Raw genomic sequence first — 27,928 nt, 5'->3', positions numbered from 1 at the left:
TAATGTTAAAACATCGATTTATTTAATTAATATATAAGTATATGAGATATAATGTTAAAACATCGATTTATTTAATTAGGATGTAAGTACATGAGATATAAAGTTAAAACATCGATTTATTTAATTAGTATATAAGTACTTGGTACCTCCTTTAAACTTATTAAGAATTTCCTGAAAGATAACAAACGAAAGTTGTCAAAACTAACGTAATACATATACATAAAGTAAACATGGGGACGAAGTCAATGCACAATTTGATTCAATAAGCAAATGAATATTACAATACTCAAAATTTTGCAATGTAAGATTTTTTTCAATGAAACATTTCTACAGAAACCCTCTCTCAATGGGTAAGCTTTAAGTGGTATCAGATAAATTGCATAAATAATTTGAAACTCAGTTTCGTTCTTGATATTGTTCCAAATGTTCTTCAGCATATCAAAAATCCTATCTAATACACATATTCAATAATCAAGCGTTCTCATTGGTTAATAAGCTAGCCTTCTCATTGGTTAATAAGCTAGCCTTCTCATTGGTTAATAAGCTAGCCTTCTCATTGGTTAATAAGCTAGCAAGAGCTTACACTTCGATTAACTTTGTTTACCTTGGCTTTAGTTCTGATGGGATCTACCACTACGACCTCGCCGTCTCAACACCCAACAATAACAAATACACTGCATCCAATATGCAGTCAATTAGCAACCTTATTCTTCTAACATTAGACGTGAGTATAGCAACTTGACGGGATTCAGGGCTCGTTCAGTTTTCTAAGTCTGCACTTTCACTATAACTAGATTATCTAATGTGAAAGTCATCATTGCACCTAACTTGTTTTGTTATCAATTATTTATTATTCAAATCGTACGGCTAAATCTGAATATGTTAATACATGTATTAATGTTTGCTTATTAAATTTCAGAAACGTTTTTGCTATCACGGATTATTTTTTGAGATGATGTATTCCTACGCATTTTAAGTTTAAAAATAAGAGCCCTCCGAGACGAAAATGGAATTATAAGGATTTAACATTCTTTTTGAAGAATGTATCGATGTGAAAACTCTGGACATTTTATTTAGAAACTTTACATATAAGTGCAGTTTGTGAATAAAATAATAAGAGTTTGCATATCGATAAATTCTTTAAAAGGAATAAATTTTAAATTTTAAATTGTCTTTAATAGGGACACAGCTGGTGATATTTCGTAATAAAAGCAAAACCCTTCTTTGGCAAAGGGTGAAAAACAATGACTTTATAAAAGTTACATCGATAACAAATTCAAAACAATGACACACACACGCACGCTTTCTCTCTTTCTCACTATTACATTTCTATAATTGATAGAATATTGTTCTAACTAGTTTCTTTTGATAGCGTCTTTTAGATTTTTCCGAAATATTTCCATACACTGGGAAATCCCCTCATCCGGGAACTCTAGGTACGACTCGTTTTCAATAACGTGCAGAAGAGACATCGGCATTTCCCGGACAATATTTTTTTCCAACAGAATTAACAAAAGAATATTTTCTCCCCGACGGGAGTAAATACTTTCCATTCGCGCCATATTGAATTCAAACATACACCAATGTGATTTCAAAAAGTGTGACGTCATTACAAAAACAATTCGTCTGCTGTTATGTATAGCGTTTGTTATATTTTCAGCAATATCTATTCCTGGAAGGAAATCCCTGTCATGAATGCAGACTTTTAGTTCATAGTTCTCCATCCTTCTCTGAATCTCATTTAACACAAAGCTTCTGTCCTCCTCCGCGTATGAAATAAACGCGTCATATTCATAATTAACCCTTTTCTTAGTTTTCTCTAATTCTGGAAACAGAACACGTTTAGTGAGATAGTAAATGTAGAGGATTTTCCATCGGTAACGATAGATGATTCGATAAACTATCAAGCTGAAAATAAGGCATATAACGGAAGACGTCACGATTATCAGTAAACTGTATGAGGAGCAATCCTTCTGCAAAATTTGTACAATATTTGACAAGTCTTGAAGCGATAAAAGGGACCCATTCTTGTATGCACATGTTATGTTTTCCAAATGCGTAAACCTTGAGTGATGGTATCGGCTCATCCATTCAAAAAAGAATGTGTTCTCACAAGAACACGATAACGGATTTCCTAGAAAGTTAATTGTGAACGTTTCATGTAGTGGTAATAAATTAATGGCCTGTTCATCAAGTTCTGTTAAAAGATTGTAAGACATGTCAAGATGTTCCAGCAGATACATATGGCTGATATCAACTGTCCATTTCTCCATTCTATTGTACGAAATATTCAGAAGTTTTATTCTGAGGTTGTTTCTGAAAACTCTTCGAGGCAAGAAAGTGATTTTATTATCATGTAAATTTAAGACAGTTAGATTTCCGTTTTTCCTTAGGATTTCCCCATTACTGTCTCTTTCGAAACTATGACCTAAAAGATTTTGAGAAAAGTTTAATATTTCTAATCTTGGAAGGCCATGAAATGCTTGAGTTGAAATATCAGCGCAAAAGTTGTTTGAGGCATCAATATATGTAATGTTATGGAATCCAAAAACCGGACCATTGAACTTAAAAATAAAATTGTTCTGAAAGTGAATATGCTTCAGATTACAATGTCCAAAGTGTAGTTCATAAACAGGGTACGTTAATTTCATGTCGTTGGCATAGAGTGTGTGCATATTTTTTGGCAGGTAAAACGTGAATATTGGTGGCTTTCGAAGTTTTAACACGCCATCAGATTCCATTTCTTTAACAATACTTTCGGTTGGAGCTGTAACCTCTGGACGGTTGTGACACGATTCAGTATAGTCGCTGCAACCATCGAAGTAATCATTATGAGAATGTATTTGGAAACTAACGTTAAGAGTCTGCAGGTTGTGTAAAGAACGTGTTTCTAATACGTACATTCCATTATCCATCTTATTGTCGCCTACAGACAAATATTTAAGAGACTTTGGTAGATTGTAGGTAATCAATCCTGTTTCGATCATCTCCAGCCTGTTACTGTCCAAGTATAGTTCTTCCAGCGATGTCTTGTTAAGATATTTCGTATGATTGCGTAATAGGATCGTTCCTAATCCAAATGTACAATGTATTTTCACAAGTCTTAGAACTTTTATGGTACTATCCTGGAGGTCGTACGAAATATTTCCAAACCCTCTGAAGCCTAATCGACTATTGTACGACATGTTCAAATACTGCAAGTGTGTCTGAGATGCCAGTGACCCAATTTCGATATTTGTAATATCACACAAGGATAAATCCAAATGAGTTAGGTTGAATTTATCAAACACGTGCGATGTTAGGGATTTGACACGACACACACCATCTGATCCAGATACATCCAAGATTTTTAATGTTTCGACTTTCTGATATGAAAACATGTCTCCGAAATTTCCGTTTTCACAACCATCTATTCGAAGATGGAATAATGACATGAAGCCGTCAAAAATACCATGAGGATAATCTTTTTGTGTACAATTATTATGTTTCAGAGACAAATATCTTACATTTGACATGCCTGTCATATTAGACAGGAAAGAGACATTTATTTGAGTTTTGTCTATATTGAGATGATTCAGTTTTGTATATTTATTTAGATTTATCAATTGATGTAATTTGTTGAATGACAAATCTAGCCATGTCAAATTCTGTGGTAAATTATCTGGGACGTGATCAAACCTATTATGTGCTAGGTTTAAGTGAGTTATGTTTGATTTTTCAAGGAAACAAGGAGGAACTTGCAGATTTCGAAAAGAACAATCCACTTGCAATGTAGACTCCTTCCACAGGCAAATGGTAGTATTGAGTGTGCAGTTGTCTTTCGTCCGAGCGAATGGGATTGACAGCGCTAGCAGTAGACATACTTTGAAATCCAACTACAAGTAGCAAAAACTATGTGTTAAAAGAGAATAAGTATGAAATGGAATACATGTATAGCATACTGTAGATTTAGTATATTTTGCGGACTGGTATAAAATCGTCAAATTAGTAATCATCATAACAATGTTGATTATAAGACTCTCTTATGAGTAGCCATGAAATATAAGGCGATTGCACCCGAGGGTTGCAAAAAAGCTGTGAAACCCGAGGCTATTGTACCTTGTGCCTACCTGGTTCAAATCCCGCTCGCGCCGGTAAGTGAGAAAGTTTCCCAGTTTACTTTCGGGAGGTCGGTGGTCTCTTCCCAGGTACATTGTATCTGGGTTCTCCTCTCTTCCACCAATAAAAACTGGGCACCACCATATAACTGAAAAATTGTTGAGTGTGGCAGAAAACAAACAAAGAAACATAAGAGAGTATTTTTCTCTCATATTTCTAGAATTTTCCGTTTTTCTTGTGCCTAGCGACGCCATTTTGAGAATTTTCCAATTAATTAATTTTTCGCTGTACATTAAAAATAACACCAGAATCGAATTGTACGACCTTCACTTTGGCAACTACGTTGCCGACAAAAAATCGGCCGACGAGTGTATAAGTGAATTGTATTAGAGTTATTCCTCTTTGAATAAATCAATAATCAGGGTGATGCGTGACGTAACTCGACAGTCCATCAGCGCGAAACATTTTGACAGACCTAATCAGAATATTAATCCACAACTGCACGTTTTTTTCTTAGTGGAGCATTGATATTGATATTAATTGAGCAGTTATTTAATGACGAGTGTGTGAAGAGAGATTCCAAGTGGTTTTTGTTGGTGAATATGGGCATGGCTAGACTTTCGTTTTCCACGCGTGCAAGGGCTCGAGTCTCATGGACATTGAAGACACTTATTTAACCTGAGACACAGACAGTAGACGTTGACAGAGTGAATGTGGAGGTAGGCCTAGAAGTAATAGACCGTGTGGGCTGGGTTTCTGTGAACTGACTGGCAAAATGCACAGGATGACATAGGTGTATGAGGAATTTGTGACTGTTGTTGAGTGTGCGGTAATTGTTCAAAGAATGTGTATTTTTGTGTCCGGTCACATACACCTGGAGATTATCAGGGACATTACAATCTGTCATTTTTTGTACAAGAGCTTTGCAGACGCTAGTGTTCGTCAATCGAGGCGAGGTAAGTTGCAAGCTAGTTGTGTATTGATTATGACGTCACGGGATATGTAAGATAAACGTCACGTGATATGAAAGATAGAAATATCTTACATACCTTTCTTTCATAGAATATCTGTATCTTACATACGTAGATATGAGGGAAAAGTTATCATTGGCTTTTCTCAACTTCGCTTTTAGTCTTGAAATGCTTTGACACACGTTTATCTCTACAAATTATCATATTTTACACGCACCTAAACTACCATGTGTACGGTATCATAGGAATCTGTTTGATGTTTTATGATATGTAATCAGTTTTGCCCCGATAAAGATCTGATGAGTCCATACAATCTAATTGAAATCAGACTACTTAGATCCGTGCCGTATACTCTGCGTAAGTACTTACGCAGAGTATACGGCGCGGATCTAAGTAGTCTGATTTTGATTAGATTGCAAGTCCATATTACTGGATTTATTTGGCATATCACTTATAGTTAGTGATATTTCAATATAAAACAAAAAACAGCACAAACACGAAATTTATTGGCCAGAAGGGTTTTGGGAAGTGAAAGATGCGCGTGTCAACTGAACTTATTTCCTCACGGAAAAGAAACGTGTTTGGAAGAAATACTTTGTTTACAAACGCTCGAAAATTACAATGCGAAAGCTGGTAAATTTCAGAAGATGAACGTATGAAGTGAAAATAACTGTTAATAATAATAATATATATATATATATATATATATATATATATATATATATATATACATACATACATACATGTATCTATCTATCTATCTATCTATTTATCTATCTATATATATATACAAAGCACTAAAATGACCAACGACACGAACAACCAGATTGTCAAATTTTCGGGACGACCCGTCCCTTCTTCAGGACAAACGAAAAGAATTACATAATGTGGCCAATATCAACAGAGCATAATAACAAAAACTACATATAAATACATCTAACACTACAACTACACTAATCCACAAACGTATTTACAACGCAGACTACATGTTTTTGGTTATTAGGCTTGTCAATCAATGTTAAAAGTGGAGCGAATTAGGACATGCCTTATTCGTCCAAAGAGCCGTCAACATTACCATGAGGGGCGAAGATAACGAACAATGATCAATCTCATAACTCCTATAAGCAATACAAAATAGATAGTTGGGCAAACACGAATCCCTGGACACATCATGGGCGGGATCAGGTGCAGAGGAGGAGTAAGCATCCCTTGTCGACCGGTCACACCCTATATCCGGATCTGGTAAACGGATTTATCCGTAGTCAAATTCAGTGCGGCAAGAACGACCTAACAATCAGTATGAAACACGTCAGACAGATTTGACCCAATGATAGGTTGTATTGACGAACTAGATCGTTATAATGACCACAGAATTTGCGAAATGCTGACTTCAATCGAGACTGTTGAAACCCCTGTACCATCAACTTGTTGGTCAATAGCTTGCCTCGATTTAAAAACGGACTATACGCAGAACAAGCTCTTGTGTATCGAATCAGTTGAGATATATAAACACCATATGTATGTGGTAATGGAATATATAGGCCCGTCGGACTATGAAATTGATCCTGGAAGCATGTAGTGCACTCTGTATTGACACAATACACATTCTGAATACAAAAGTCTTGAAGTGGGTCATGATGCGCCAATCCATTTGACATATAAATTGATTATGTATTTCTCTGAGAGGGTGGTTGTCAGAAAATGTTACTGCAATATCTGTATCAATGACGAGAAAAGTCCAGGAAACCATTTGATCTACTTACATCCCTAAAGTAGATCATGATGCACAGAATAAGATGAAATGTTTGAAATATTAACCGATGATGTAGTTCTCTATGAGGGAAGTAGTGAGAAAATTTCAGGGCAATAGCTGTGACTATACCGAAAAATATCTGGAAAACTATTTGACCTACTTCTAGCTCTGAAGTAGGTCATGGTGCACCAATCCAGTTGAAATGCTAACTGCACTTTTATTCCTCCAACGGGAAGCATTTGACTTAATTTCAGGACAATATCTGTATCCGTAGCGAAAATGAGTCCGAAAAACTGTTTGACCTACTTTTAGATCGAAAGTAAGTCACAGTACACTAATCCAGCTGAAATGCAAACTCACTCGTAAGCTTGTTGAGGAAGAAATTGCGACCAAATTTCAATGTCATACATGCTACTGTATGCTACTGTTACGAAGAAAGTCTGGAAAACATTACCTTGGACTGACACACCTGCCTGGTCTAAGCCAGTTGAAATGCAAACTGAACTTGCATTCCTTCGAGAGGAAGCATATGACTAAATTTCAGGGGAATATCTGTATCCGTGATGCAAGAAGCCCTTACTGTTTGACCTGATTTTATTCCGAAAGAAGGTCAAGGACGGACCGATCCAGCTGAAATGCAAACTGAACTTGTCTTCCTCCTAGAGGAAAGAAATGCCAAATTTTCATATCAATATTTGTATCTGTAACGAAAGACAGTCTGGAAAACTTTGTGACCTACTTATAACCCTAAAGTAGGTCAAGAACACCAATCCAGCTGAAATGCAAAGTCACTCTTGTGTTTCTTAAGGGAGAAATTGTGACCAAATTTTCAAAGTCGTACATGCATCCGTTACGGAAACAGTCCGGAAAACATGACCAGCCAGCCAGATATACATACACACCCATAACATAATACGCCCCGTGTAATGCCGGGTATATAAAAATAACAAGAGACACATCGCTCACCCGAGTCACCTTAAAGATTTTTCCTATGTAATTTTATGTAAAACTTTGATCCCCTGTTGTGGCCCCATCTTACCCCCGGGGATCATGGTTTGGACACACTTGAATCTACACTATGTCAGAAAGCTTTGATGTAAATTTGTACCTTCCTGGCGCAGTGGTTCTTGAGAAGATTTTAAAATAGTTTCCCTAATATATTTGTATATAAAAATTTGATCCCCTCTAATGGCCCCATCCCACTCCGGTAATGATAAGGTGAGAGTCAGTTTAGAGATCATCTTTAACGCAGAAAATTAAGAGTGACGGTAGATAAAGTCACCGATATGTATATGAACTTCAATCAAGGAACAGTGTTGTGAACATAATAAGATTGATTGAATATTGTTTATCGTCCCTCTCGAAAACATTTCACTCATATGGAGACGTTACCATTGCCGGTGAAGGACTGCAAAATTTAGGCCTCTGCTCGGCGCTTACGGCCTTTGAGCAGGGAGGGATCCCTATCGTGCCACACCTGCTGTGACACGGGACCTCGGGTTTTGGCGGTTTCATCCGAAGGATTTCTAACCCAGATCTCCACGGGACTGGCTCATATAATATCTCTATTATGCCAGACGATGGGCTAAATATGAAAAAGAAGAACTTGGTATATTGTCAGAATGGATTAAACGTATTAGAGGAATATCCCGCATTAGACATATTAATACAAAAGTACGTACCATCTACCCTTCTGTGATTAGTAATTAAACATTAATCAAAGAATCAGATAGGTTACACGAGGAATATATTTTGGTTCAGCTGAGAAAGTTTGTAACAACATCGTCTTTGTAAAGCTCATTATTACAACTATTTTTCCACTGCCCTTTCAAAGGACGAAATTCTTCAAAATCAGGCTTCACTTTTAGACACATTTGATATCCTAGTCAAATAAATATCAATTACTATTCTTTTTTCTACCTACATGTATACTGGATTCCCAAACTTCACAAAAACCCTTACAAAGAAAGATATTTGCTGGATTGAGTCAATGTTCTACCAAGTCCCTATATCAACAACTGTAACAAAACCTTCACATTTTTTTAGCACACTGTTTTTGCCTATAATAGCTCTAAAACTTCATTGTTATTTCGGATTTCAAACTTTTCGGTTGAGCATCACTAAAGAGACATAATTTGTCGAAATGCGCATCTGGTGCATCAAAATTGGTACCGTATCAGTTTTACATCATGACCTCTGGGTCGAGGCCTCTGCTGGTGGACTGTTAGTCCCCGAGGGTTTCTACAGCCCAGTAGTTAAGTACTTCGTAGTAATATAGACGGCTGTATGGGGTGGATAAACAATAGACCTATTGTTCTCGAGAACAATAGAAGGGGTCATATTACAACCTTGACCTACTTAAGGACAATAGATGGATGACGTCATAGGCTAAAAATAGCTGGAAAACCCCATGTCTATTGTTATCGAGAACAATAGAAAGGGAGTGGGATCGAAGATCAAAGGGGTAGTATAGGGTGGGTAAACAATAGAGCTATTATTCTCAAATAACAAAGGACCCGAGTCTGGAAATTCCGAGTGAATAAGGGGATACGAGCGAGATCGAAGATCAAAGGGATTGTATAGGGGGTAAACAATAAAGCTATTATTCTCAAATAACAAAGGACCCGAGTCTGGAAATTCCGAGTGAATAAGGGATACGGAAAAACCTGACACGGTCTTTGTAAAATTCCGGTAACGTTAAACCAGAGTGGCGTATATGCATTGGTAAAGATATGGTAAAACGATGAACGGAGTTACGATAAAGTGCATGCCATTGTTCACGGGATGACAAAAGCTTTCAATCCCGTAAAACGAATGCGTACAGTGACACCGAGAAAATAATTTTATTTCTCGTTAGATCATCGATGGAGCGGATCGCATCAGATAATCCAAGTGACTCCGAGTGAAGAAACTTGACACTTATTGTACTTTAATGCATCGATGGATATACCTGTATCTATCAGAGAGTATTCTCATTCCGATGAACATAAGAAATAAAAAAAAAAACAAGTACATTTTTTCATCAATTTTATATTCAGGTCAAGATATAAAAAAATAGTCCCATGTCTATTGCACTCATGATCTGGATCTGAAAAGAAAAAGGTTTTATTTTCAAAATAATATTACTATGGAGTGACAAGTTTTTTTTTTTATTTGCATCTAATCAACGAAGAGATTCCATAATAATTAATTTTACTATTACTTTACAATCATCAACATTCAAATTTGATACGAAATACACGAAAGAAAAAAAAAAAGAAAAAATTACACCGTGTTTTAATTTGACACGTGAAAAACTCTAGCCACATGATATTTTCGACATTGAAGTCGTATTCATGTAACGAAGCATCTACCTTGAGTGTTTCTTTTCAATCAAAGTAAAACCACATAGATATGGATCACGAGCTGATACATCTGTCGTTTACGGTATATCAAAAGTTTTCAATTCTGATATTTGATACGAATTAAACACAAATGCGAGTAGTGTCCCCGAGAGAGGCATCTTGAGGTGACATTTTAAATGAACTTCACGTGGCAATCAATTCACCTTGTGTATTTGACAGAGAGATTATCCAGTCAATAAACGAAAACAAAACAAGTAGTCATTGTTATCTATGTCTGTGAATTTTAATGATTGATTTAAAAACTAACAAAATGAAACTCTGTAAACTCGATCTGGAAAAAAAAAAACTTTAACAAAATTATTTTAAAGAAAAAAACACTTTGAAACATATACATAAATATTTTATTAAAATCATCTATTCAGCAAAAAATCCTCTCCAACAGCAAGTCACATACATATTATCATATAATACTTAAAGTTGCATCCTTTTACACCATATAAACATTGGCTGGTCTATATATTAAAATTTGAATTAAAGCACATGCATTTAGGTATGACTACAAGGCGATCTTGCTTGTCTGTAAACATGGGTTTGCAGAGTATGGTGGAACAATCTGCATTGCAACCAGAAAAGGAGTGATCTGCCCTGCTATGAAGTTTGCGAACAAAACCTTTGCACCCATGACATCTGAAATAATTACCAGGAAAAAACCCCAATCAAGATATACGTTTTTACTAGTACATTAAGGCTACTTTGTAATATAAAATTCAGTACAGCCTTGTGCGAAATACGCATCACAAAGTCTATTGAATACTGCACTATATAGACTACATAATGCATCGCTATAGAGAGATAGATTCGGATAGCCTATATTATCATAGTTGGAAAAAATATATATTTGACGTACCTTATTGCATATTGGATGCTGTCCGCGAGAGGCAAAAATCGGTAATGTCCGATTGTTTGGTCTTGTTCGTCAATAAAAATGTTACTTAGAGAGCCACTACTTAAACTGTACGTATTTGATGAGAAGCACGCATTCAAAGCTTCCATTTTGTCAATATCAGAATACATTGTTATCATCAATTTGTATTGGATATATTTCATTTGATAATTTCTTATCAAATGAGTTTTTCATCAACCTTCAATATAACTCACTGTTGCCTTCCTTTGCTTGAATTCGTCTAAGTAGGTTTCAATGCTATCGAAATAATTGAATATCGCATGATATTTCCATATTATTAAGCGAAATGCGAAATTTTCTATAAGCGGACCAATCAGAGTCGTCTTTCGTTTATAATGAAAAGGTGAAGATAACGAACAGTGATCGATTTCATAATTTCCATAAGGAATACAAAATTAAGAGTTGGGTACGCACGCACGACCCCCATCCCCTGGACACACCAGTGGATGGGATCAGGTGCCGAGGAGGAGTAAATATCTCTCTTCAACCGGTTACGGCCCACCGTGAACTCTATATCTTGATCAGGTAAACAGAGTAACCCGTAATCCAAATCAGTAATAATGCTTTGTTGCAAAGTCGATTTCTCATTCTGATGAGTTTTTTTTCACATGTATCATCGAGTCATGCCATGGATTTTCTCGCGGACAAACTGTTATGGCTTGCTTAGGTATTCAGTCACGAACACAAGAAAGATTTTCGGATCTGAAATTTTCTGTTGCCAATTCTAAAGTATCTGCTCCGTTGGTGATACTCACCCAGTCACAATTTTCGATTGATAAAGTCATTGATTTTCATAAACACATACTGTACGAGTGTATGCGCGATTGTAATTTATATTCGAAATAAGCGAGATGATCGCTAATCGAGGATTCTATTCTCAACCGCTTCACACGATTGAATGTCTGTAGAGTTCAGTATTGGGTCAAGCAGTACTCGATTCCGTGTAGCGTCAGTTATATTGTTTACTAAATTGTGTATGGAAACAATTTCACGGACATTGTGTGATAGTGGAGCATTAAGGAAATGTACATCTAAATCGTCTTCTATGTTTATTTTGTCAGATTATATGTAAACTTTATCTAAACTCCATGAGAGTTTGGTCCAAAAAGGGCTGTCGAAATGCGGAGGTCTCTAGACACAGCAAAAATCATAATTACAGGTGCAGTTTTCTATTTCAATCCATATGCATTCAAGATCGGCGGACTCAAATTATGGGCGTCTTATAGCGCGTATTTCATTTGACATATACATCAAGACATAGGGCTCACGGTGGGTGTGACCGGTCGACAGGGGATGCTTACTCCTAGACACCTGATCACACCGCTGGTATGTCCAGGGGTCCGTGTTTGCCCGACTCTTTATTATGTATTCCTTGCGGGAGTTACGATTTCCATCACTGATCGTTATCTTTGCCTATCATAACACCGCCTACAAAACAATTTCTGTATTTACGGATTATATCATTAAAGTCATCAATAAGTAAGCCATCGTTGCTCACGGAATTATCTAGATGGGTTTCAGTAAAACATAAACTATCGAAGTCATGAACAAGAAAATTTAAATGACCTGATTGGTGATTGATGCTTATGATATTCATATGGAAAATGTCAAGGACATTTTCAATAGTAGGACCCGGATTCATTTCTATATCGCTGCCAACTAACAAAAGGAAATGTGAAACAAAAAATGAAAGTAAGACTTGATAAACACAGATCTAAGCTTAATGCATTTCACACAGTGAGTGAGTAGTTTTAAAATATGTGTGAGGAAATGCACAAGACATGTAAATGGCAACACAAACGATGCTGGTTTTTCGTAAATACCCCGCCTGATGAGTAGAAAAGACCGATTGAATCCCAGTATTGTCCACTTGAGTCACCCATTATTTAGTTTGTGGTACACATATAATTTGAAAATAAATGGATTCAGTCATTAAAAATGTCTACTGCTAAGGGTTTAACTACTAGTACATGCATTTCTAAAGATTTGAAATATATTAATTTGGTCGCATGACAAAATGCACATGAGGTTTGAATATAAGTATTAAGCGAAAGGGTATGGAAGAAAAGAGAGAGACAAAAACACAAATAGTACAAGAGATCAAATGAGTACGTCCTGTACTACCATGGTAGTAATACAATTTAAGAATATAAAGTAAATGAATACATCCAAATAACTGGAAAACAATTGCAAATAGTCATATAATAACGCGAGTGAGTATGCACACAACACTTAAAGAAATAATATTTGAATGATGCAAGTAAATTTGAACGGAGGATAATTGTTCCTCAAATAGATAAAGGGGAGTAGGACAGTGCGTACAAGGGAGTTGAGTTTCCTCATTCATTAAATGAGTTCAGCTTCTCCATCGTCAACTTCCCATATTTGTGTAGCAATGTTCCATTATCACCTGCATATGGTGTTTTATATATCTCAACTGATTCGATATGCAAGAGCTTGTTCTGGGTATAGTCAGTTTTTAAATCGAGGTAAGCTACTGACAAACAAGTCGGTGGTACAGGGATTTCAACAGTCTCGATTGAAGTCAGCATTTCGCAAATTCTATGGTCGTTATAACGATCTAGTTCGTCAATACAACTTCGCATTGGGTCAAATGCTGTCTGACGTGTTTCATACCGATTGTTAAGCCGTTCTTGGTACACTGATTTTGACTGCGGATAACTCCGTTTACCTGATCAGGATATAGGGCTCACGGCGGGTGTGACCGGTCAACAGGGGATGCTTACTCCTCCTAGGCACCTGATCCCACCTCTGGTGTGCCCAGGGGTCCGTGTTTCCCCAACTATCTATTTTGTATTGCTTGTAGGAGTTATGAGATTGATCACTGTTCGTTATCTTCACCTTGCATTGAGGAAAACATATGCATGGTGATGAAAAGAAAAAGAAGCATATATACAGAATAAAGAATTGCATGCATGTAAATGATTGTATACAGGCGGTTGAAGTGAACAAGAAACTGCATGTGGGATATAATCAAATTAAAAAAATTGACATAATAAACTTCAAAGTAAGTAGTGTTCAGAACAGTTGAAATGATGGCATCTTAAGGAATATTTCCAAAAAATGGCAGGTAAAATGCACTTTGTCAGATTTGTCACGTACACGGATTTTATCGTTAGTTGATCAGGTGGGAATGTTTAGTAAGGTCCTCGTTAAAGAAGACAGTCCTCGTTTCGCGATTGTTTTTCAACTTGCGGTAACTTTTCACCAAGCGGAAATTTTACGTCGACACTTTGAAGCCTGGTTATGAACTGACGTAGACCTGCATTACGCTTGTTCGGATTATCGACTTTGTGTGAGTTTATGATTTCGTCTGAGTGCGACTCTTCTTTCCTGTTATGTCCAGGATAAGTGAGGCAGTATCCTCGCCCTGCTCTTCAGCTACTACCGTGGCGCAAACTCCGACCACACTGTTCCATCTCGTCAATTTGTTGGAACAGTTTATAGTTTTCCGTTTCTAAATGTTGATGAATCTTCTCCTTCAAGGGTTGAAACACCAAAGTTTACTTCGATCGACACAAGTGCCGTCGTGCAGCGAATGCTTTACAGATGTCGCTATTCTAAAGACGTCCTCATCCGATATACATGTAACTACCTGGCGAGAAGTAAATATGTATTTAGTGTTGCTTGCTGGCCAAAGGTTGGGTTTTTCATACGATATACTCGCGAAACGGGATAGATTCATCAGCAGGAATGATAGGGAGTTGCACGACAACGTTATCATTATTTTTATCCATTGTTGGACAGTGTGGGCTTGATTTGTTTTCTCTGTGTTCTGTAGGGGTCCGTACAACGTCTGAGAATGATGGCAATAAATCACTCAAAATCCTTTTGTTTTTGTTGTTATCACCCATGATGTTAGTACATGTTGAAGTTAGATTAAAATCTTTCTTCAAGTTTACAAATATTTTAGGTACCTCTACTGGAGAATCGAAGGACCTGTATCTGTCAGCATCGTTTCATCTCCTGAGCCCCACGATAAAAATGAATAAATGTATGGACAAGACAAAGAAATTGTGTTTTCATGGATACCCGGTTCATCGAAGGACCCCGGAGGGCCCACGCGGAGTCTAAAGGTTTCCGGAACCCTGACATCCGGTGTTCGAAGGTTTCCGGTGACCTTTGATTCCGGAGTCGGAAGGTTCCGGAAACTTCATAGAGCCGATCGATTGATTTGCGTTGTGTTGATAATCTTTCTACTGGGACGTTATTGGTTGCCCAACTTTAGACCTATGCGTATTTGACGTATAAACACAATGATCCATGATTTTCACTTCAAATCGTTCGAATTTTGGAAGGAGATACTCAAGTAAAGTAGCAACGACGTGGTCATTCTTCGGCAAGACTGTGGGAAGCCAGGTCCGGAAACGGCGGTCAGGGCGTGAATACCTTTCAGTCCTGTACCATCGCGTCACTGTGTATGAACATAAACATTTTAAAACATGACACTGGTTTGATCACGAGTATGAAAATGTTAATGTGATAAGGAGAATCACATATCAACCCCTCTCATCACTTTACTGTCTGAATGTGTATTTGATTAACAGTCCTAGCAGATATTAAATCTGACTTTATAATGAATGATTCGTCATTGAGATGAATGTGAGTCTACAAAAAATCCACTAAAATGTATTTGTTATGAAAATAAACTAAAATCTGAAATTTTGAAATACGCATTACTTTCATCATAATGGCTTGTACAAAATTTCCTGGTCTCGTGTAAAGTTTCATATGTAGTTCAATATTTAGTTGAAATATGACACTGGGTTTGATCATGCGTAAGTAAATGTGAATTTGATACACAGGATCACATCCCTCATATTATCCTTCTCATTTCTTTACCAACTTAAATGTTTTCACAGTGGTACCAGGTATTAGGTATGACTTTATAAAGAATAATTCATAATTGAAATACGTGTGAGTTGAAGAAGAAAAAATCACACAGAAAAGTAACTTCTGTAATTATCACATTGTCTTGTTCACAGAGTTTTCAACGTGTAGAAATTCCCCAAATATTTAGGTATAAGAAATAATGTCATGATTCATTTTGAAGCAGTTTTGGTGTTTTCAATATTCGTATGAACATGACACAATTTTGAATAAAAAAACAATATAATGATGTCATTGTTCGTTGGGTGAAATGCTGTTTTGTTATCCTCATTTTTATTTGTTCTGGATTACCCTAGCCCGTATCAATCGAAGAGGTGATATTTGTTTTTCACGGTCTTGATTCTCTTTTGTTGAAGGGATGAAAATATGAAGAATAAAAAGTTGAAAAAAGAGATTTATTCTCATAATGACAACATAGTTGCAACATATACATGCAATTTTGGATGTTTTCTTTTACAAGGATTAAATTATTACACTTGGAGAAAAAACAAAATTCCTAAAAGGACGACCTTCCATTTTATTGTAGAGTTATAATTTAATTGCCAAAATTGGAAGAACAAATGGAATCTGATAAAATGGTAAAACTTTCTCTGCTTCCACACGTGAAAGACTTGGATGAACAACACTCCGGATGAAGTTGACCCACAATATAGATTTTCTAATGACTTCATTGGATTTTCCCAGTATTTTTTTTCTCTACGAACAAAACCCACACGCAATCTTTCAAAATGTTTTCCCAATGCATGTTTATCAAAAATACCTGATTTTTTTTAAACCAATCGATCGGCTCTATGAAGTTTCCGGAACCTTCCGACTCCGGAATCAAAGGTCACCGGAAACCTTCGAACACCGGATGTCAGGGATCCGGAAACATTTAGACTCCAGATGGCAGGGGTTCCGGAAACCTTTAGACTCCGCGTGGGCCCTCCGGGGTCCTTCGATGAACCGGGTATCCATGAAAACACAATTTCTTTGTCTTGTCCATACATTTATTCATTTTTATCGTGGGGCTCAGGAGATGAAACGATGCTGACAGATACAGGTCCTTCGATTCTCCAGTAGAAGTACCTAAAATATTTGTAAACTTGAAGAAAGATTTTAATCTAACTTCAACATGTACTAACATCATGGGTGATAACAACAAAAACAAAAGGATTTTGAGTGATTTATTGCCATCATTCTCAGACGTTGTACGGACCCCTACAGAACACAGAGAAAACAAATCAAGCCCACACTGTCCAACAATGGATAAAAATGATGATAACGTTGTCGTGCAACTCCCTATCATTCCTGCTGATGAATCTATCCCGTTTCGCGAGTATATCGTATGAAAAACCCAACCTTTGGCCAGCAAGCAACACTAAATACATATTTACTTCTCGCCAGGTAGTTATATCGGATGAGGACGTCTTTAGAATAGCGACATCTGTAAAGCAGTCGTTGCACGACGGCACTTGTGTCGATCGAAGTAAACTTTGGTGTTTCAACCCTTGAAGGAGAAGATTCATCAACATTTAGAAACGGAAAACTATAAACTGTTCCAACAAATTGACGAGATGGAACAGTGTGGTCGGAGTTTGCGCCACGGTAGTAGCTGAAGAGCAGGGCGAGGATACTGCCTCACTTATCCTGGACATAACAGGAAAGAAGAGTCGCACTCAGACGAAATCATAAACTCACACAAAGTCGATAATCCGAACAAGCGTAATGCAGGTCTACGTCAGTTCATAACCAGGCTTCAAAGTGTCGACGTAAAATTTCCGCTTGGTGAAAAGTTACCGCAAGTTGAAAAACAATCGCGAAACGAGGACTGTCTTCTTTAACGAGGACCTTACTAAACATTCCCACCTGATCAACTAACGATAAAATCCGTGTACGTGACAAATCTGACAAAGTGCATTTTACCTGCCATTTTTTGGAAATATTCCTTAAGATGCCATCATTTCAACTGTTCTGAACACTACTTACTTTGAAGTTTATTATGTCAATTTTTTTAATTTGATTATATCCCACATGCAGTTTCTTGTTCACTTCAACCGCCTGTATACAATCATTTACATGCATGCAATTCTTTATTCTGTATATATGCTTCTTTTTCTTTTCATCACCATGCATATGTTTTCCTCAATGCAAGGTGAAGATAACGAACAGTGATCAATCTCATAACTCCTACAAGCAATACAAAATAGATAGTTGGGGAAACACGGACCCCTGGGCACACCAGAGGTGGGATCAGGTGCCTAGGAGGAGTAAGCATCCCCTGTTGACCGGTCACACCCGCCGTGAGCCCTATATCCTGATCAGGTAAACGGAGTTATCCGCAGTCAAAATCAGTGTACCAAGAACGGCTTAACAATCGGTATGAAACACGTCAGACAGCATTTGACCCAATGCGAAGTTGTATTGACGAACTAGATCGTTATAACGACCATAGAATTTGCGAAATGCTGACTTCAATCGAGACTGTTGAAATCCATGTACCATCGACTTGTTTGTCAGTAGCTTACCTCGATTTAAATACTGACTATACCCAGAACAAGCTCTTGCATATCGAATCAGTTGAGATATATAAAACACCATATGCAGGTGATAATGGAACATTGCTACACAAATATGGGAAGTTGACGATGGAGAAGCTGAACTCATTTAATGAATGAGGAAACTCAACTCCCTTGTACGCACTGTCCTACTCCCCTTTATCTATTTGAGGAACAATTATCCTCCGTTCAAATTTACTTGCATCATTCAAATATTATTTCTTTAAGTGTTGTGTGCATACTCACTCGCGTTATTATATGACTATTTGCAATTGTTTTCCAGTTATTTGGATGTATTCATTTACTTTATAATCTTAAATTCTTAAATTGTATTACTACCATGGTAGTACAGGACGTACTCATTTGATCTCTTGTACTATTTGTGTTTTTGTCTCTCTCTTTTCTTCCATACCCTTTCGCTTAATACTTATATTCAAACCTCATGTGCATTTTGTCATGCGACCAAATTAATATATTTCAAATCTTTAGAAATGCATGTACTAGTAGTTAAACCCTTAGCAGTAGACATTTTTAATGACTGCAGCCATTTATTTTCAAATTATATGTGTACCACAAACTAAATAATGGGTGACTCAAGTGGACAATACTGGGATTCAATCGGTCTTTTCTACTCATCAGGCGGGGTATTTACGAAAAACCAGCATCGTTTGTGTTGCCATTTACATGTCTTGTGCATTTCCTCACACATATTTTAAAACTACTCACTCACTGTGTGAAATGCATTAAGCTTAGATCTGTGTTTATCAAGTCTTACTTTCATTTTTTGTTTCACATTTCCTTTTGTTAGTTGGCAGCGATATAGAAATGAATCCGGGTCCTACTATTGAAAATGTCCTTGACATTTTCCATATGAATATCATAAGCATCAATCACCAATCAGGTCATTTAAATTTTCTTGTTCATGACTTCGATAGTTTATGTTTTACTGAAACCCATCTAGATAATTCCATGAGCAACGATGGCTTACTTATTGATGACTTTAATGATATAATCCGTAAATACAGAAATTGTTTTGTAGGCGGTGTTATGATAGGCAAAGATAACGATCAGTGATGGAAATCGTAACTCCCGCAAGGAATACATAATAAAGAGTCGGGCAAACACGGACCCCTGGACATACCAGCGGTGTGATCAGGTGTCTAGGAGTAAGCATCCCCTGTCGACCGGTCACACCCACCGTGAGCCCTATGTCTTGATGTATATGTCAAATGAAATACGCGCTATAAGACGCCCATAATTTGAGTCCGCCGATCTTGAATGCATATGGATTGAAATAGAAAACTGCACCTGTAATTATGATTTTTGCTGTGTCTAGAGACCTCCGCATTTCGACAGCCCTTTTTGGACCAAACTCTCATGGAGTTTAGATAAAGTTTACATATAATCTGACAAAATAAACATAGAAGACGATTTAGATGTACATTTCCTTAATGCTCCACTATCACACAATGTCCGTGAAATTGTTTCCATACACAATTTAGTAAACAATATAACTGACGCTACACGGAATCGAGTACTGCTTGACCCAATACTGAACTCTACAGACATTCAATCGTGTGAAGCGGTTGAGAATAGAATCCTCGATTAGCGATCATCTCGCTTATTTCGAATATAAATTACAATCGCGCATACACTCGTACAGTATGTGTTTATGAAAATCAATGACTTTATCAATCGAAAATTGTGACTGGGTGAGTATCACCAACGGAGCAGATACTTTAGAATTGGCAACAGAAAATTTCAGATCCGAAAATCTTTCTTGTGTTCGTGACTGAATACCTAAGCAAGCCATAACAGTTTGTCCGCGAGAAAATCCATGGCATGACTCGATGATACATGTGAAAAAAAACTCATCAGAATGAGAAATCGACTTTGCAACAAAGCATTATTACTGATTTGGATTACGGGTTACTCTGTTTACCTGATCAAGATATAGAGTTCACGGTGGGCCGTAACCGGTTGAAGAGAGATATTTACTCCTCCTCGGCACCTGATCCCATCCACTGGTGTGTCCAGGGGATGGGGGTCGTGCGTGCGTACCCAACTCTTAATTTTGTATTCCTTATGGAAATTATGAAATCGATCACTGTTCGTTATCTTCACCTTTTCATTATAAACGAAAGACGACTCTGATTGGTCCGCTTATAGAAAATTTCGCATTTCGCTTAATAATATGGAAATATCATGCGATATTCAATTATTTCGATAGCATTGAAACCTACTTAGACGAATTCAAGCAAAGGAAGGCAACAGTGAGTTATATTGAAGGTTGATGAAAAACTCATTTGATAAGAAATTATCAAATGAAATATATCCAATACAAATTGATGATAACAATGTATTCTGATATTGACAAAATGGAAGCTTTGAATGCGTGCTTCTCATCAAATACGTACAGTTTAAGTAGTGGCTCTCTAAGTAACATTTTTATTGACGAACAAGAAGTAGTAGATATCATCACAATACTTGTAGTCAACAAAGCTATTGACCCAGATTGTAATAGTCACGAGATGTTGAAATCAACTGAATGCACCGTTCCTTCCATGCTATTCAATAGGTCATTGTCAGAAGATATGTTCTTATCTTTTAGGAATATTGCACATGTCATTGCTCTTTTTGTAATGGAAGACCCATTGATAGTATCTAATTATAGAGGCATGTCTTGTTGTTATCATGCATTAGTAAAATCATGGTGATAATCGTTTTCAAAACATTTACATAATTATTTCCATAGTAATGATTTATTTCATCGATATGAAGCCGAATTCCGACCAGGATATTTTACCGTTTATGAATTATTAGAAACGTATCATGCGAGTCGTAGTATCGTACACGGTATTGACGAAGAACAAAAATCATGGTATGATATTCGGTGACCTTTCAAAGGCACTTGAGAGAATATGACGCAATGGTGTCATTTTTAAATTACAAACTTATTTTCGAAATTGTAAATAACTGTATCAGTACTCCCACTTTACAAATGTTTTATCATATATAGTAAATTATACTTTTTGAGTAATTAAAGAAAATCCATTCGTATAATTTCAAACAATAATATAGAAGTGATTTCGGTAAAAGAGATTTCCACTGTTCAGACTACTAGAATAGGAAATATGTTTCAAAATATTTACTGAAGTTGAAAAACAATTTCAGAATAAAAACATTTACATAAAAGTTCACAGGTTATTTTTAAATCCATCACTTAGGTATTTTACATACTTGTCAAAGTCTCAAAGACTATTGTGATGTGATAATTTTTTTAAATAAATTTTCTTAAAGCAAAAGACGATTTTATTTAGCCTAAAAAATTGCATCCGAGGGAAAACATGATTTTGTTTTGGTGCTCCATAGAACATGACATTGATAAATGTCATTTAATTGTACAAGTAAAGACTTGCAAGATTCGAATGAGTAAACCTAAAATACGATAGGTAAATTTAAAGGACCTTTCACGCATTTTCTATACAGTAAATGGTATTGAATTGAGTTTAACAATGAGCAACATGCGAAAACAGACCTTTAAATTCTGCTCGACCCAGTAAATAATCAAACAAAAACAAGTTGAAACACGTCTTTAAAAAATGAATACGGGTATTTAAATATATCCATGCACCGTGAATTTTGACTCTTTCAGTCAAGTAATACATATGCGAGATATTCAATCATCTTTTTATTGTACCTGTACTGATGCAATTGAAACGTAACTGTTCTCCCACTTAACCAAAATTTTAAATAGTAAATTTACCGTAATTTTATAAAGACCGTGTCAAGTGTTTCCGTATACCCTTATTCACTCGGAATTTCCAGACTCGGGTCCTTTGTTATTTGAGAATAATATCTCTATTGTTTATCCCCCCTCCCCTATACAATCCCTTTGATCTTCGATCCCATTCGTATACCCTTATTCACTCGGAATTTCCAGACTCAGGTCCTTTATTATTTGCAAACAATAGCTCTATTGTTTAGCCCCCCTATATGACCCCTTTGATCTTCGATCCATCGATCCTTTAAGTAGGTCAAGGATGCAATATGACCCTTTCTATTGTTCTCGAGAACAATAGAATATCTAAAAATAGATAGAAAAACCCAGGTAAACAATAGACCCGTAAAGTAGGTCACCGAGAACAATGGATGACGTCATCATTCTTTTGTTTATCCCCCCTATACAGATGCCTATACTATGGAGACTACAACATTACATGCTGTAACTACAGACACTACTACATTACAAACACCACATGTTACTGACCCCAGTACAATACACACCATAACAACAGACACAATATAAAACTATACTAGGACTTCTGATAGATCTTACACCACTAGACAGTCTATAAATATTACCAAAAAAATTAGTAACATCATTAACGCTACATCGCTAACCAACAACAATATCACTGATATACCAATCGTGACCAACATCATCACCAGCGAAAACCCATCCTCATCGATCCGAGCCACCCCGGTCAACGAAAGTGACAGGACCACCATTTCCCACATAAACAGTGATAAAAGTACACAGTTCGGTTTTTATTTCTTAAGCTTGTTGGCTATTCCTCTATTTATTTTAACATGCATATGTTTTTATAAAAAGAAAGTCTTGGAAAATAGAAAAAAAGTTAGGGAAATGTTAGATGACATCAGCTTGAATAGGTTTCAGATGAATAATTCCGTAGCGGAGATTTATGCATAACATTTTTTCTTCATCTATTGTTTATAACAACTTTAATTATATTAATTCTTTTCTAAAATATATGTGATATTCAACGTAATTGAAATGATAATAATAATAAAATGAAGAGCTTCATTATTTGGCTCCTGACGTGAGAGATATTCTGATGTTTCCATTCAACTCAGATCTTATCAATCATATCGCATGGTTTTTATTTACTTAAAATTTATTTTATTTATTTGTCTTCATAATCTGTATTTTCTTTTCTTTATAAAAGCTGTATATCCATGAGATGCTGTTGCATTATTTCATGTTCATGTGCGTAAATGTGTGTTCTATACACTTGTAATGAAAGAGGGAATCTCATTGATGATGAAGGATAAAAATAGAGAACATATCAATGATGAATAATTTAAGGTATATTTTTAATATTAAGTATCTGACATTCATTCATAATCGAGTAGGGAAGGGGGGGGGGGGGTTACAGTATTGCGTGTCCTTCGTATCAAGAATACTTTTTTGATGAAATTTAAAACTTTTCATTCATAATTACTTTCTATTTCTTTAGTAACCGATGCATATGGTATGGGTGTTGTGGTACCTCATTCATCGTTTGGGTGGGCATGCATGCCAACTTTCCCGATTTGTGCGGGATTCTCCCGATTTGAAGCAGTTGAAAAGGGAAATCCCGATATCCCGATCGGGATGGCAAACACCCCGAAATCCCGATTTTCTAAACATATCCCCCATTTTATGACAACAAACCCCCATTTCCAACCGGAATGAAATCCCGCGTCATTTCTGAACTGGCCAATCAGAAATCGGAACAATAGTCAGCTATGGCTGTTTACCTGTGTCGCATGGTTTTGGGGTGGTGTAATTTACCTGGTCTGCCTGTGTCGGGGTGCTTATCGGACAGTGCGAAGCATGTTTTGATAGTAATTAATCGGGAAGACGGATTTCAAATTGACATATCCTTTTCACAAACGTGAATCACAACGATGATAGTGTCATCACCAAACAATCGGACATTACCGATTTTTGCCTCTCGCGGACAGCATCCAATATGCAATAAGGTACGTCAAATATATATTTTTTCCAACTATGATAATATAGGCTATCCGAATCTATCTCTCTATAGCGATGCATTATGTAGTCTATATAGTGCAGTATTCAATAGACTTTGTGATGCGTATTTCGCACAAGGCTGTACTGAATTTTATATTACAAAGTAGCCTTAATGTACTAGTAAAAACGTATATCTTGATTGGGGTTTTTTCCTGGTAATTATTTCAGATGTCATGGGTGCAAAGGTTTTGTTCGCAAACTTCATAGCAGGGCAGATCACTCCTTTTCTGGTTGCAATGCAGATTGTTCCACCATACTCTGCAAACCCATGTTTACAGACAAGCAAGATCGCCTTGTAGTCATACCTAAATGCATGTGCTTTAATTCAAATTTTAATATATAGACCAGCCAATGTTTATATGGTGTAAAAGGATGCAACTTTAAGTATTATATGATAATATGTATGTGACTTGCTGTTGGAGAGGATTTTTTGCTGAATAGATGATTTTAATAAAATATTTATGTATATGTTTCAAAGTGTTTTTTTCTTTAAAATAATTTTGTTAAAGTTTTTTTTTTTCCAGATCGAGTTTACAGAGTTTCATTTTGTTAGTTTTTAAATCAATCATTAAAATTCACAGACATAGATAACAATGACTACTTGTTTTGTTTTCGTTTATTGACTGGATAATCTCTCTGTCAAATACACAAGGTGAATTGATTGCCACGTGAAGTTCATTTAAAATGTCACCTCAAGATGCCTCTCTCGGGGACACTACTCGCATTTGTGTTTAATTCGTATCAAATATCAGAATTGAAAACTTTTGATATACCGTAAACGACAGATGTATCAGCTCGTGATCCATATCTATGTGGTTTTACTTTGATTGAAAAGAAACACTCAAGGTAGATGCTTCGTTACATGAATACGACTTCAATGTCGAAAATATCATGTGGCTAGAGTTTTTCACGTGTCAAATTAAAACACGGTGTAATTTTTTCTTTTTTTTTTTCTTTCGTGTATTTCGTATCAAATTTGAATGTTGATGATTGTAAAGTAATAGTAAAATTAATTATTATGGAATCTCTTCGTTGATTAGATGCAAATAAAAAAAAAACTTGTCACTCCATAGTAATATTATTTTGAAAATAAAAACTTTTTCTTTTCAGATCCAGATCATAAGTGCAATAGACCTGGGACTATTTTTTTTATATCTTGACCTGAATATAAAATTGATGAAAAAATGTACTTGTTTTTTTTTTATTTCTTATGTTCATCGGAATGAGAATACTCTCTGATAGATACAGGTATATCCATCGATGCATTAAAGTACAATAAGTGTCAAGTTTCTTCACTCGGAGTCACTTGGATTATCTGATGCGATCCGCTCCATCGATGATCTAACGAGAAATAAAATTATTTTCTCGGTGTCACTGTACGCATTCGATCGTTTTACGGGATTGAAAGCTTTTGTCATCCCGTGAACAATGGCATGCACTTTATCGTAACTCCGTTCATCGTTTTACCATATCTTTACCAATGCATATACGCCACTCTGGTTTAACGTTACCGGAATTTTACAAAGACCGTGTCAGGTTTTTCCGTATCCCTTATTCACTCGGAATTTCCAGACTCGGGTCCTTTGTTATTTGAGAATAATAGCTTTATTGTTTACCCCCCCCCCCTATACAATCCCTTTGATCTTCGATCTCGCTCGTATACCCTTATTCACTCGGAATTTCCAGACTCGGGTCCTTTGTTATTTGAGAATAGTAGCTCTATTGTTTACCCACCCTATACTACCCCTTTGATCTTCGATCCCACTCCCTTTCTATTGTTCTCGATAACAATAGACATGGGGTTTTCCAGCTATTTTTAGCCTATGACGTCATCCATCTATTGTCCTTAAGTAGGTCAAGGTTGTAATATGACCCCTTCTATTGTTCTCGAGAACAATAGGTCTATTGTTTACCCACCCCATACAGCCGTCTATACTACTCTTCGTTACTAGCTTGAAAATACGGATGTATATTTAATTGCTGTTATAAAATTTAGAAATTCATTTCAAAATAAAGGAATATCTCCCTCACGCATAGCACTTATCCTTAAACGAATTTGACTCCACTTTTTTGGCACACTGTTTTTTCCTATAATAGCTCTAAAACTTCATTGTTATTTCGGATTTCAAACTTTTCGGTTGAGCATCACTGAAGAGACATAATCTGTCGAAATGTGCATCTGGTGCATCAAAACTGGTACCGTATCAGTTTTACATGAATTAAAAACGATGTTAACAATATGAATAATGTAGCGATAATAAACTGTTTTAACAAAATATCACCAGTTTTATTGACTAAAAGCTCTAAAATATATTGGAAAGTTTTGAAAGATGCATTCAAAACTAAAACACGAACCGAAATACCTCCGCTCCACGAAGTTCGCCATTAATAAAGTTGAAGCCTTGAACTATTGTATCTATTTCATCTCTACTTCACAATCAACCTACTCTGAATGATTTCTTTTCATTTCTGCAATGGCACATTAAGTGATTAAAACTACACTGTACTATACTTAGCTTACCTGAACCATGGATTTACACGAAATTTTCTGGACAAAGTTCGTCCTCTCCATGTTGTTCTTGTTGGGTTTCCAAAACCAATGACCCTTCCACTGGGGAATATAATTGAAGATCAGTTTACATTTTAAAAGATATTATCCAATACCGGTATCCTGTATTCTGTATTCAATTGCTCCAAGTCTTATGTATGCATGAGCAACGTTTTTTATTTTTTTGTATTTAAATTTTCGCAATTTACACTGCGCTTATTCATAAATGAATGAACAGAATGGAACATAAAGGTTTTTAGCAGACAATTCTGCAACTCGCAAAGCAATTTCAACACCGAGTGGTTCGTTGCTCTAAAAATGACGGATCAAATGCTATTCAGACATACTTTCTAGAATGCTGATAGAAATTTTGGCAAAATACAAACACCAACATCAAAAAAGTAGAATACTTTAATTTCAACTTGCACAAATCGTCCCTAGAGTGGTCAACTTATTTCGACTGGTTAGCTTTTTGAGCCAATATTGACCCCGACAATCAAGAATCGTGAGAAATATTCAAAATTTAACCCCCTTTTTCCTCTCGGAAAATCATCTCGTGTCGTCTTGCCGCTTTAGATATGGGTAATTATGGTTATTTCGTGTACTTTAATCATTTCTACAGTTGACTACATTCCCCGATTTTTGTCAACAGTGGTTAAATTATTAAAAGCAAGAAAAACTCAGATCTACCTACCTGTCAAAGCGGCGTGTTCTCTTTTAACTCATAACCGGAAACACTCCAAACGAATTTTCTTGCATAACCGATACATTATGATTTAGGACATGGGTAGCCGTGTAAGAGCTATGCATGAGAGAGATAATCCTTAATTTTGAAATGAATTTCTAAATTGTATAACAGCAATTAAATATACATTCGTATTTTCAAGCTAGTAACGAAGTACTTTGCTACTGGGCTGTAGAGACCCTTGGGGACTAACAGTCCACCAGCAGTATAGGACTATATTTTATAAGTACAATATC

General features: G+C 36.2%; 1 protein-coding gene across 3 annotated transcripts; it reads right to left on the bottom strand.

Annotated features, from left to right (window-relative positions):
• LOC125681862 (toll-like receptor 4) lies at positions 1-27,022 on the bottom strand. Of its 3 annotated transcripts, XM_056156307.1 has the most exons (3): positions 26,921-26,999; positions 8,215-8,407; positions 1-3,875 (listed from the first exon to the last, which is right to left on the bottom strand). In XM_056156307.1, exons 2-3 carry the CDS (start codon positions 8,335-8,337, stop codon positions 1,356-1,358), a joined length of 2,643 nt encoding a protein of 880 aa, XP_056012282.1. In that variant the 5' UTR covers positions 8,338-8,407; positions 26,921-26,999; the 3' UTR covers positions 1-1,355. The 3 variants fall into 3 exon arrangements, 2 of the variants coding, with proteins under 2 accessions (XP_056012282.1, XP_048778073.2); XM_048922116.2 differs by lacking the exon at positions 8,215-8,407 and having other exon boundaries at positions 26,921-26,994; XR_008800526.1 differs by lacking the exons at positions 1-3,875; positions 8,215-8,407 and adding an exon at positions 9,422-9,910 and having other exon boundaries at positions 26,921-27,022.
• Positions 27,023-27,928: the final 906 nt, after the last annotated feature.

This window comes from Ostrea edulis, chromosome 2 (assembly GCF_947568905.1).
Source record: "Ostrea edulis chromosome 2, xbOstEdul1.1, whole genome shotgun sequence".
NCBI lineage: Eukaryota > Metazoa > Mollusca > Bivalvia > Ostreida > Ostreidae > Ostrea > Ostrea edulis.
The sequence above is the reverse complement of the archived record's forward strand: the minus strand, read 5'-3'. Positions and strand labels throughout refer to the sequence as shown.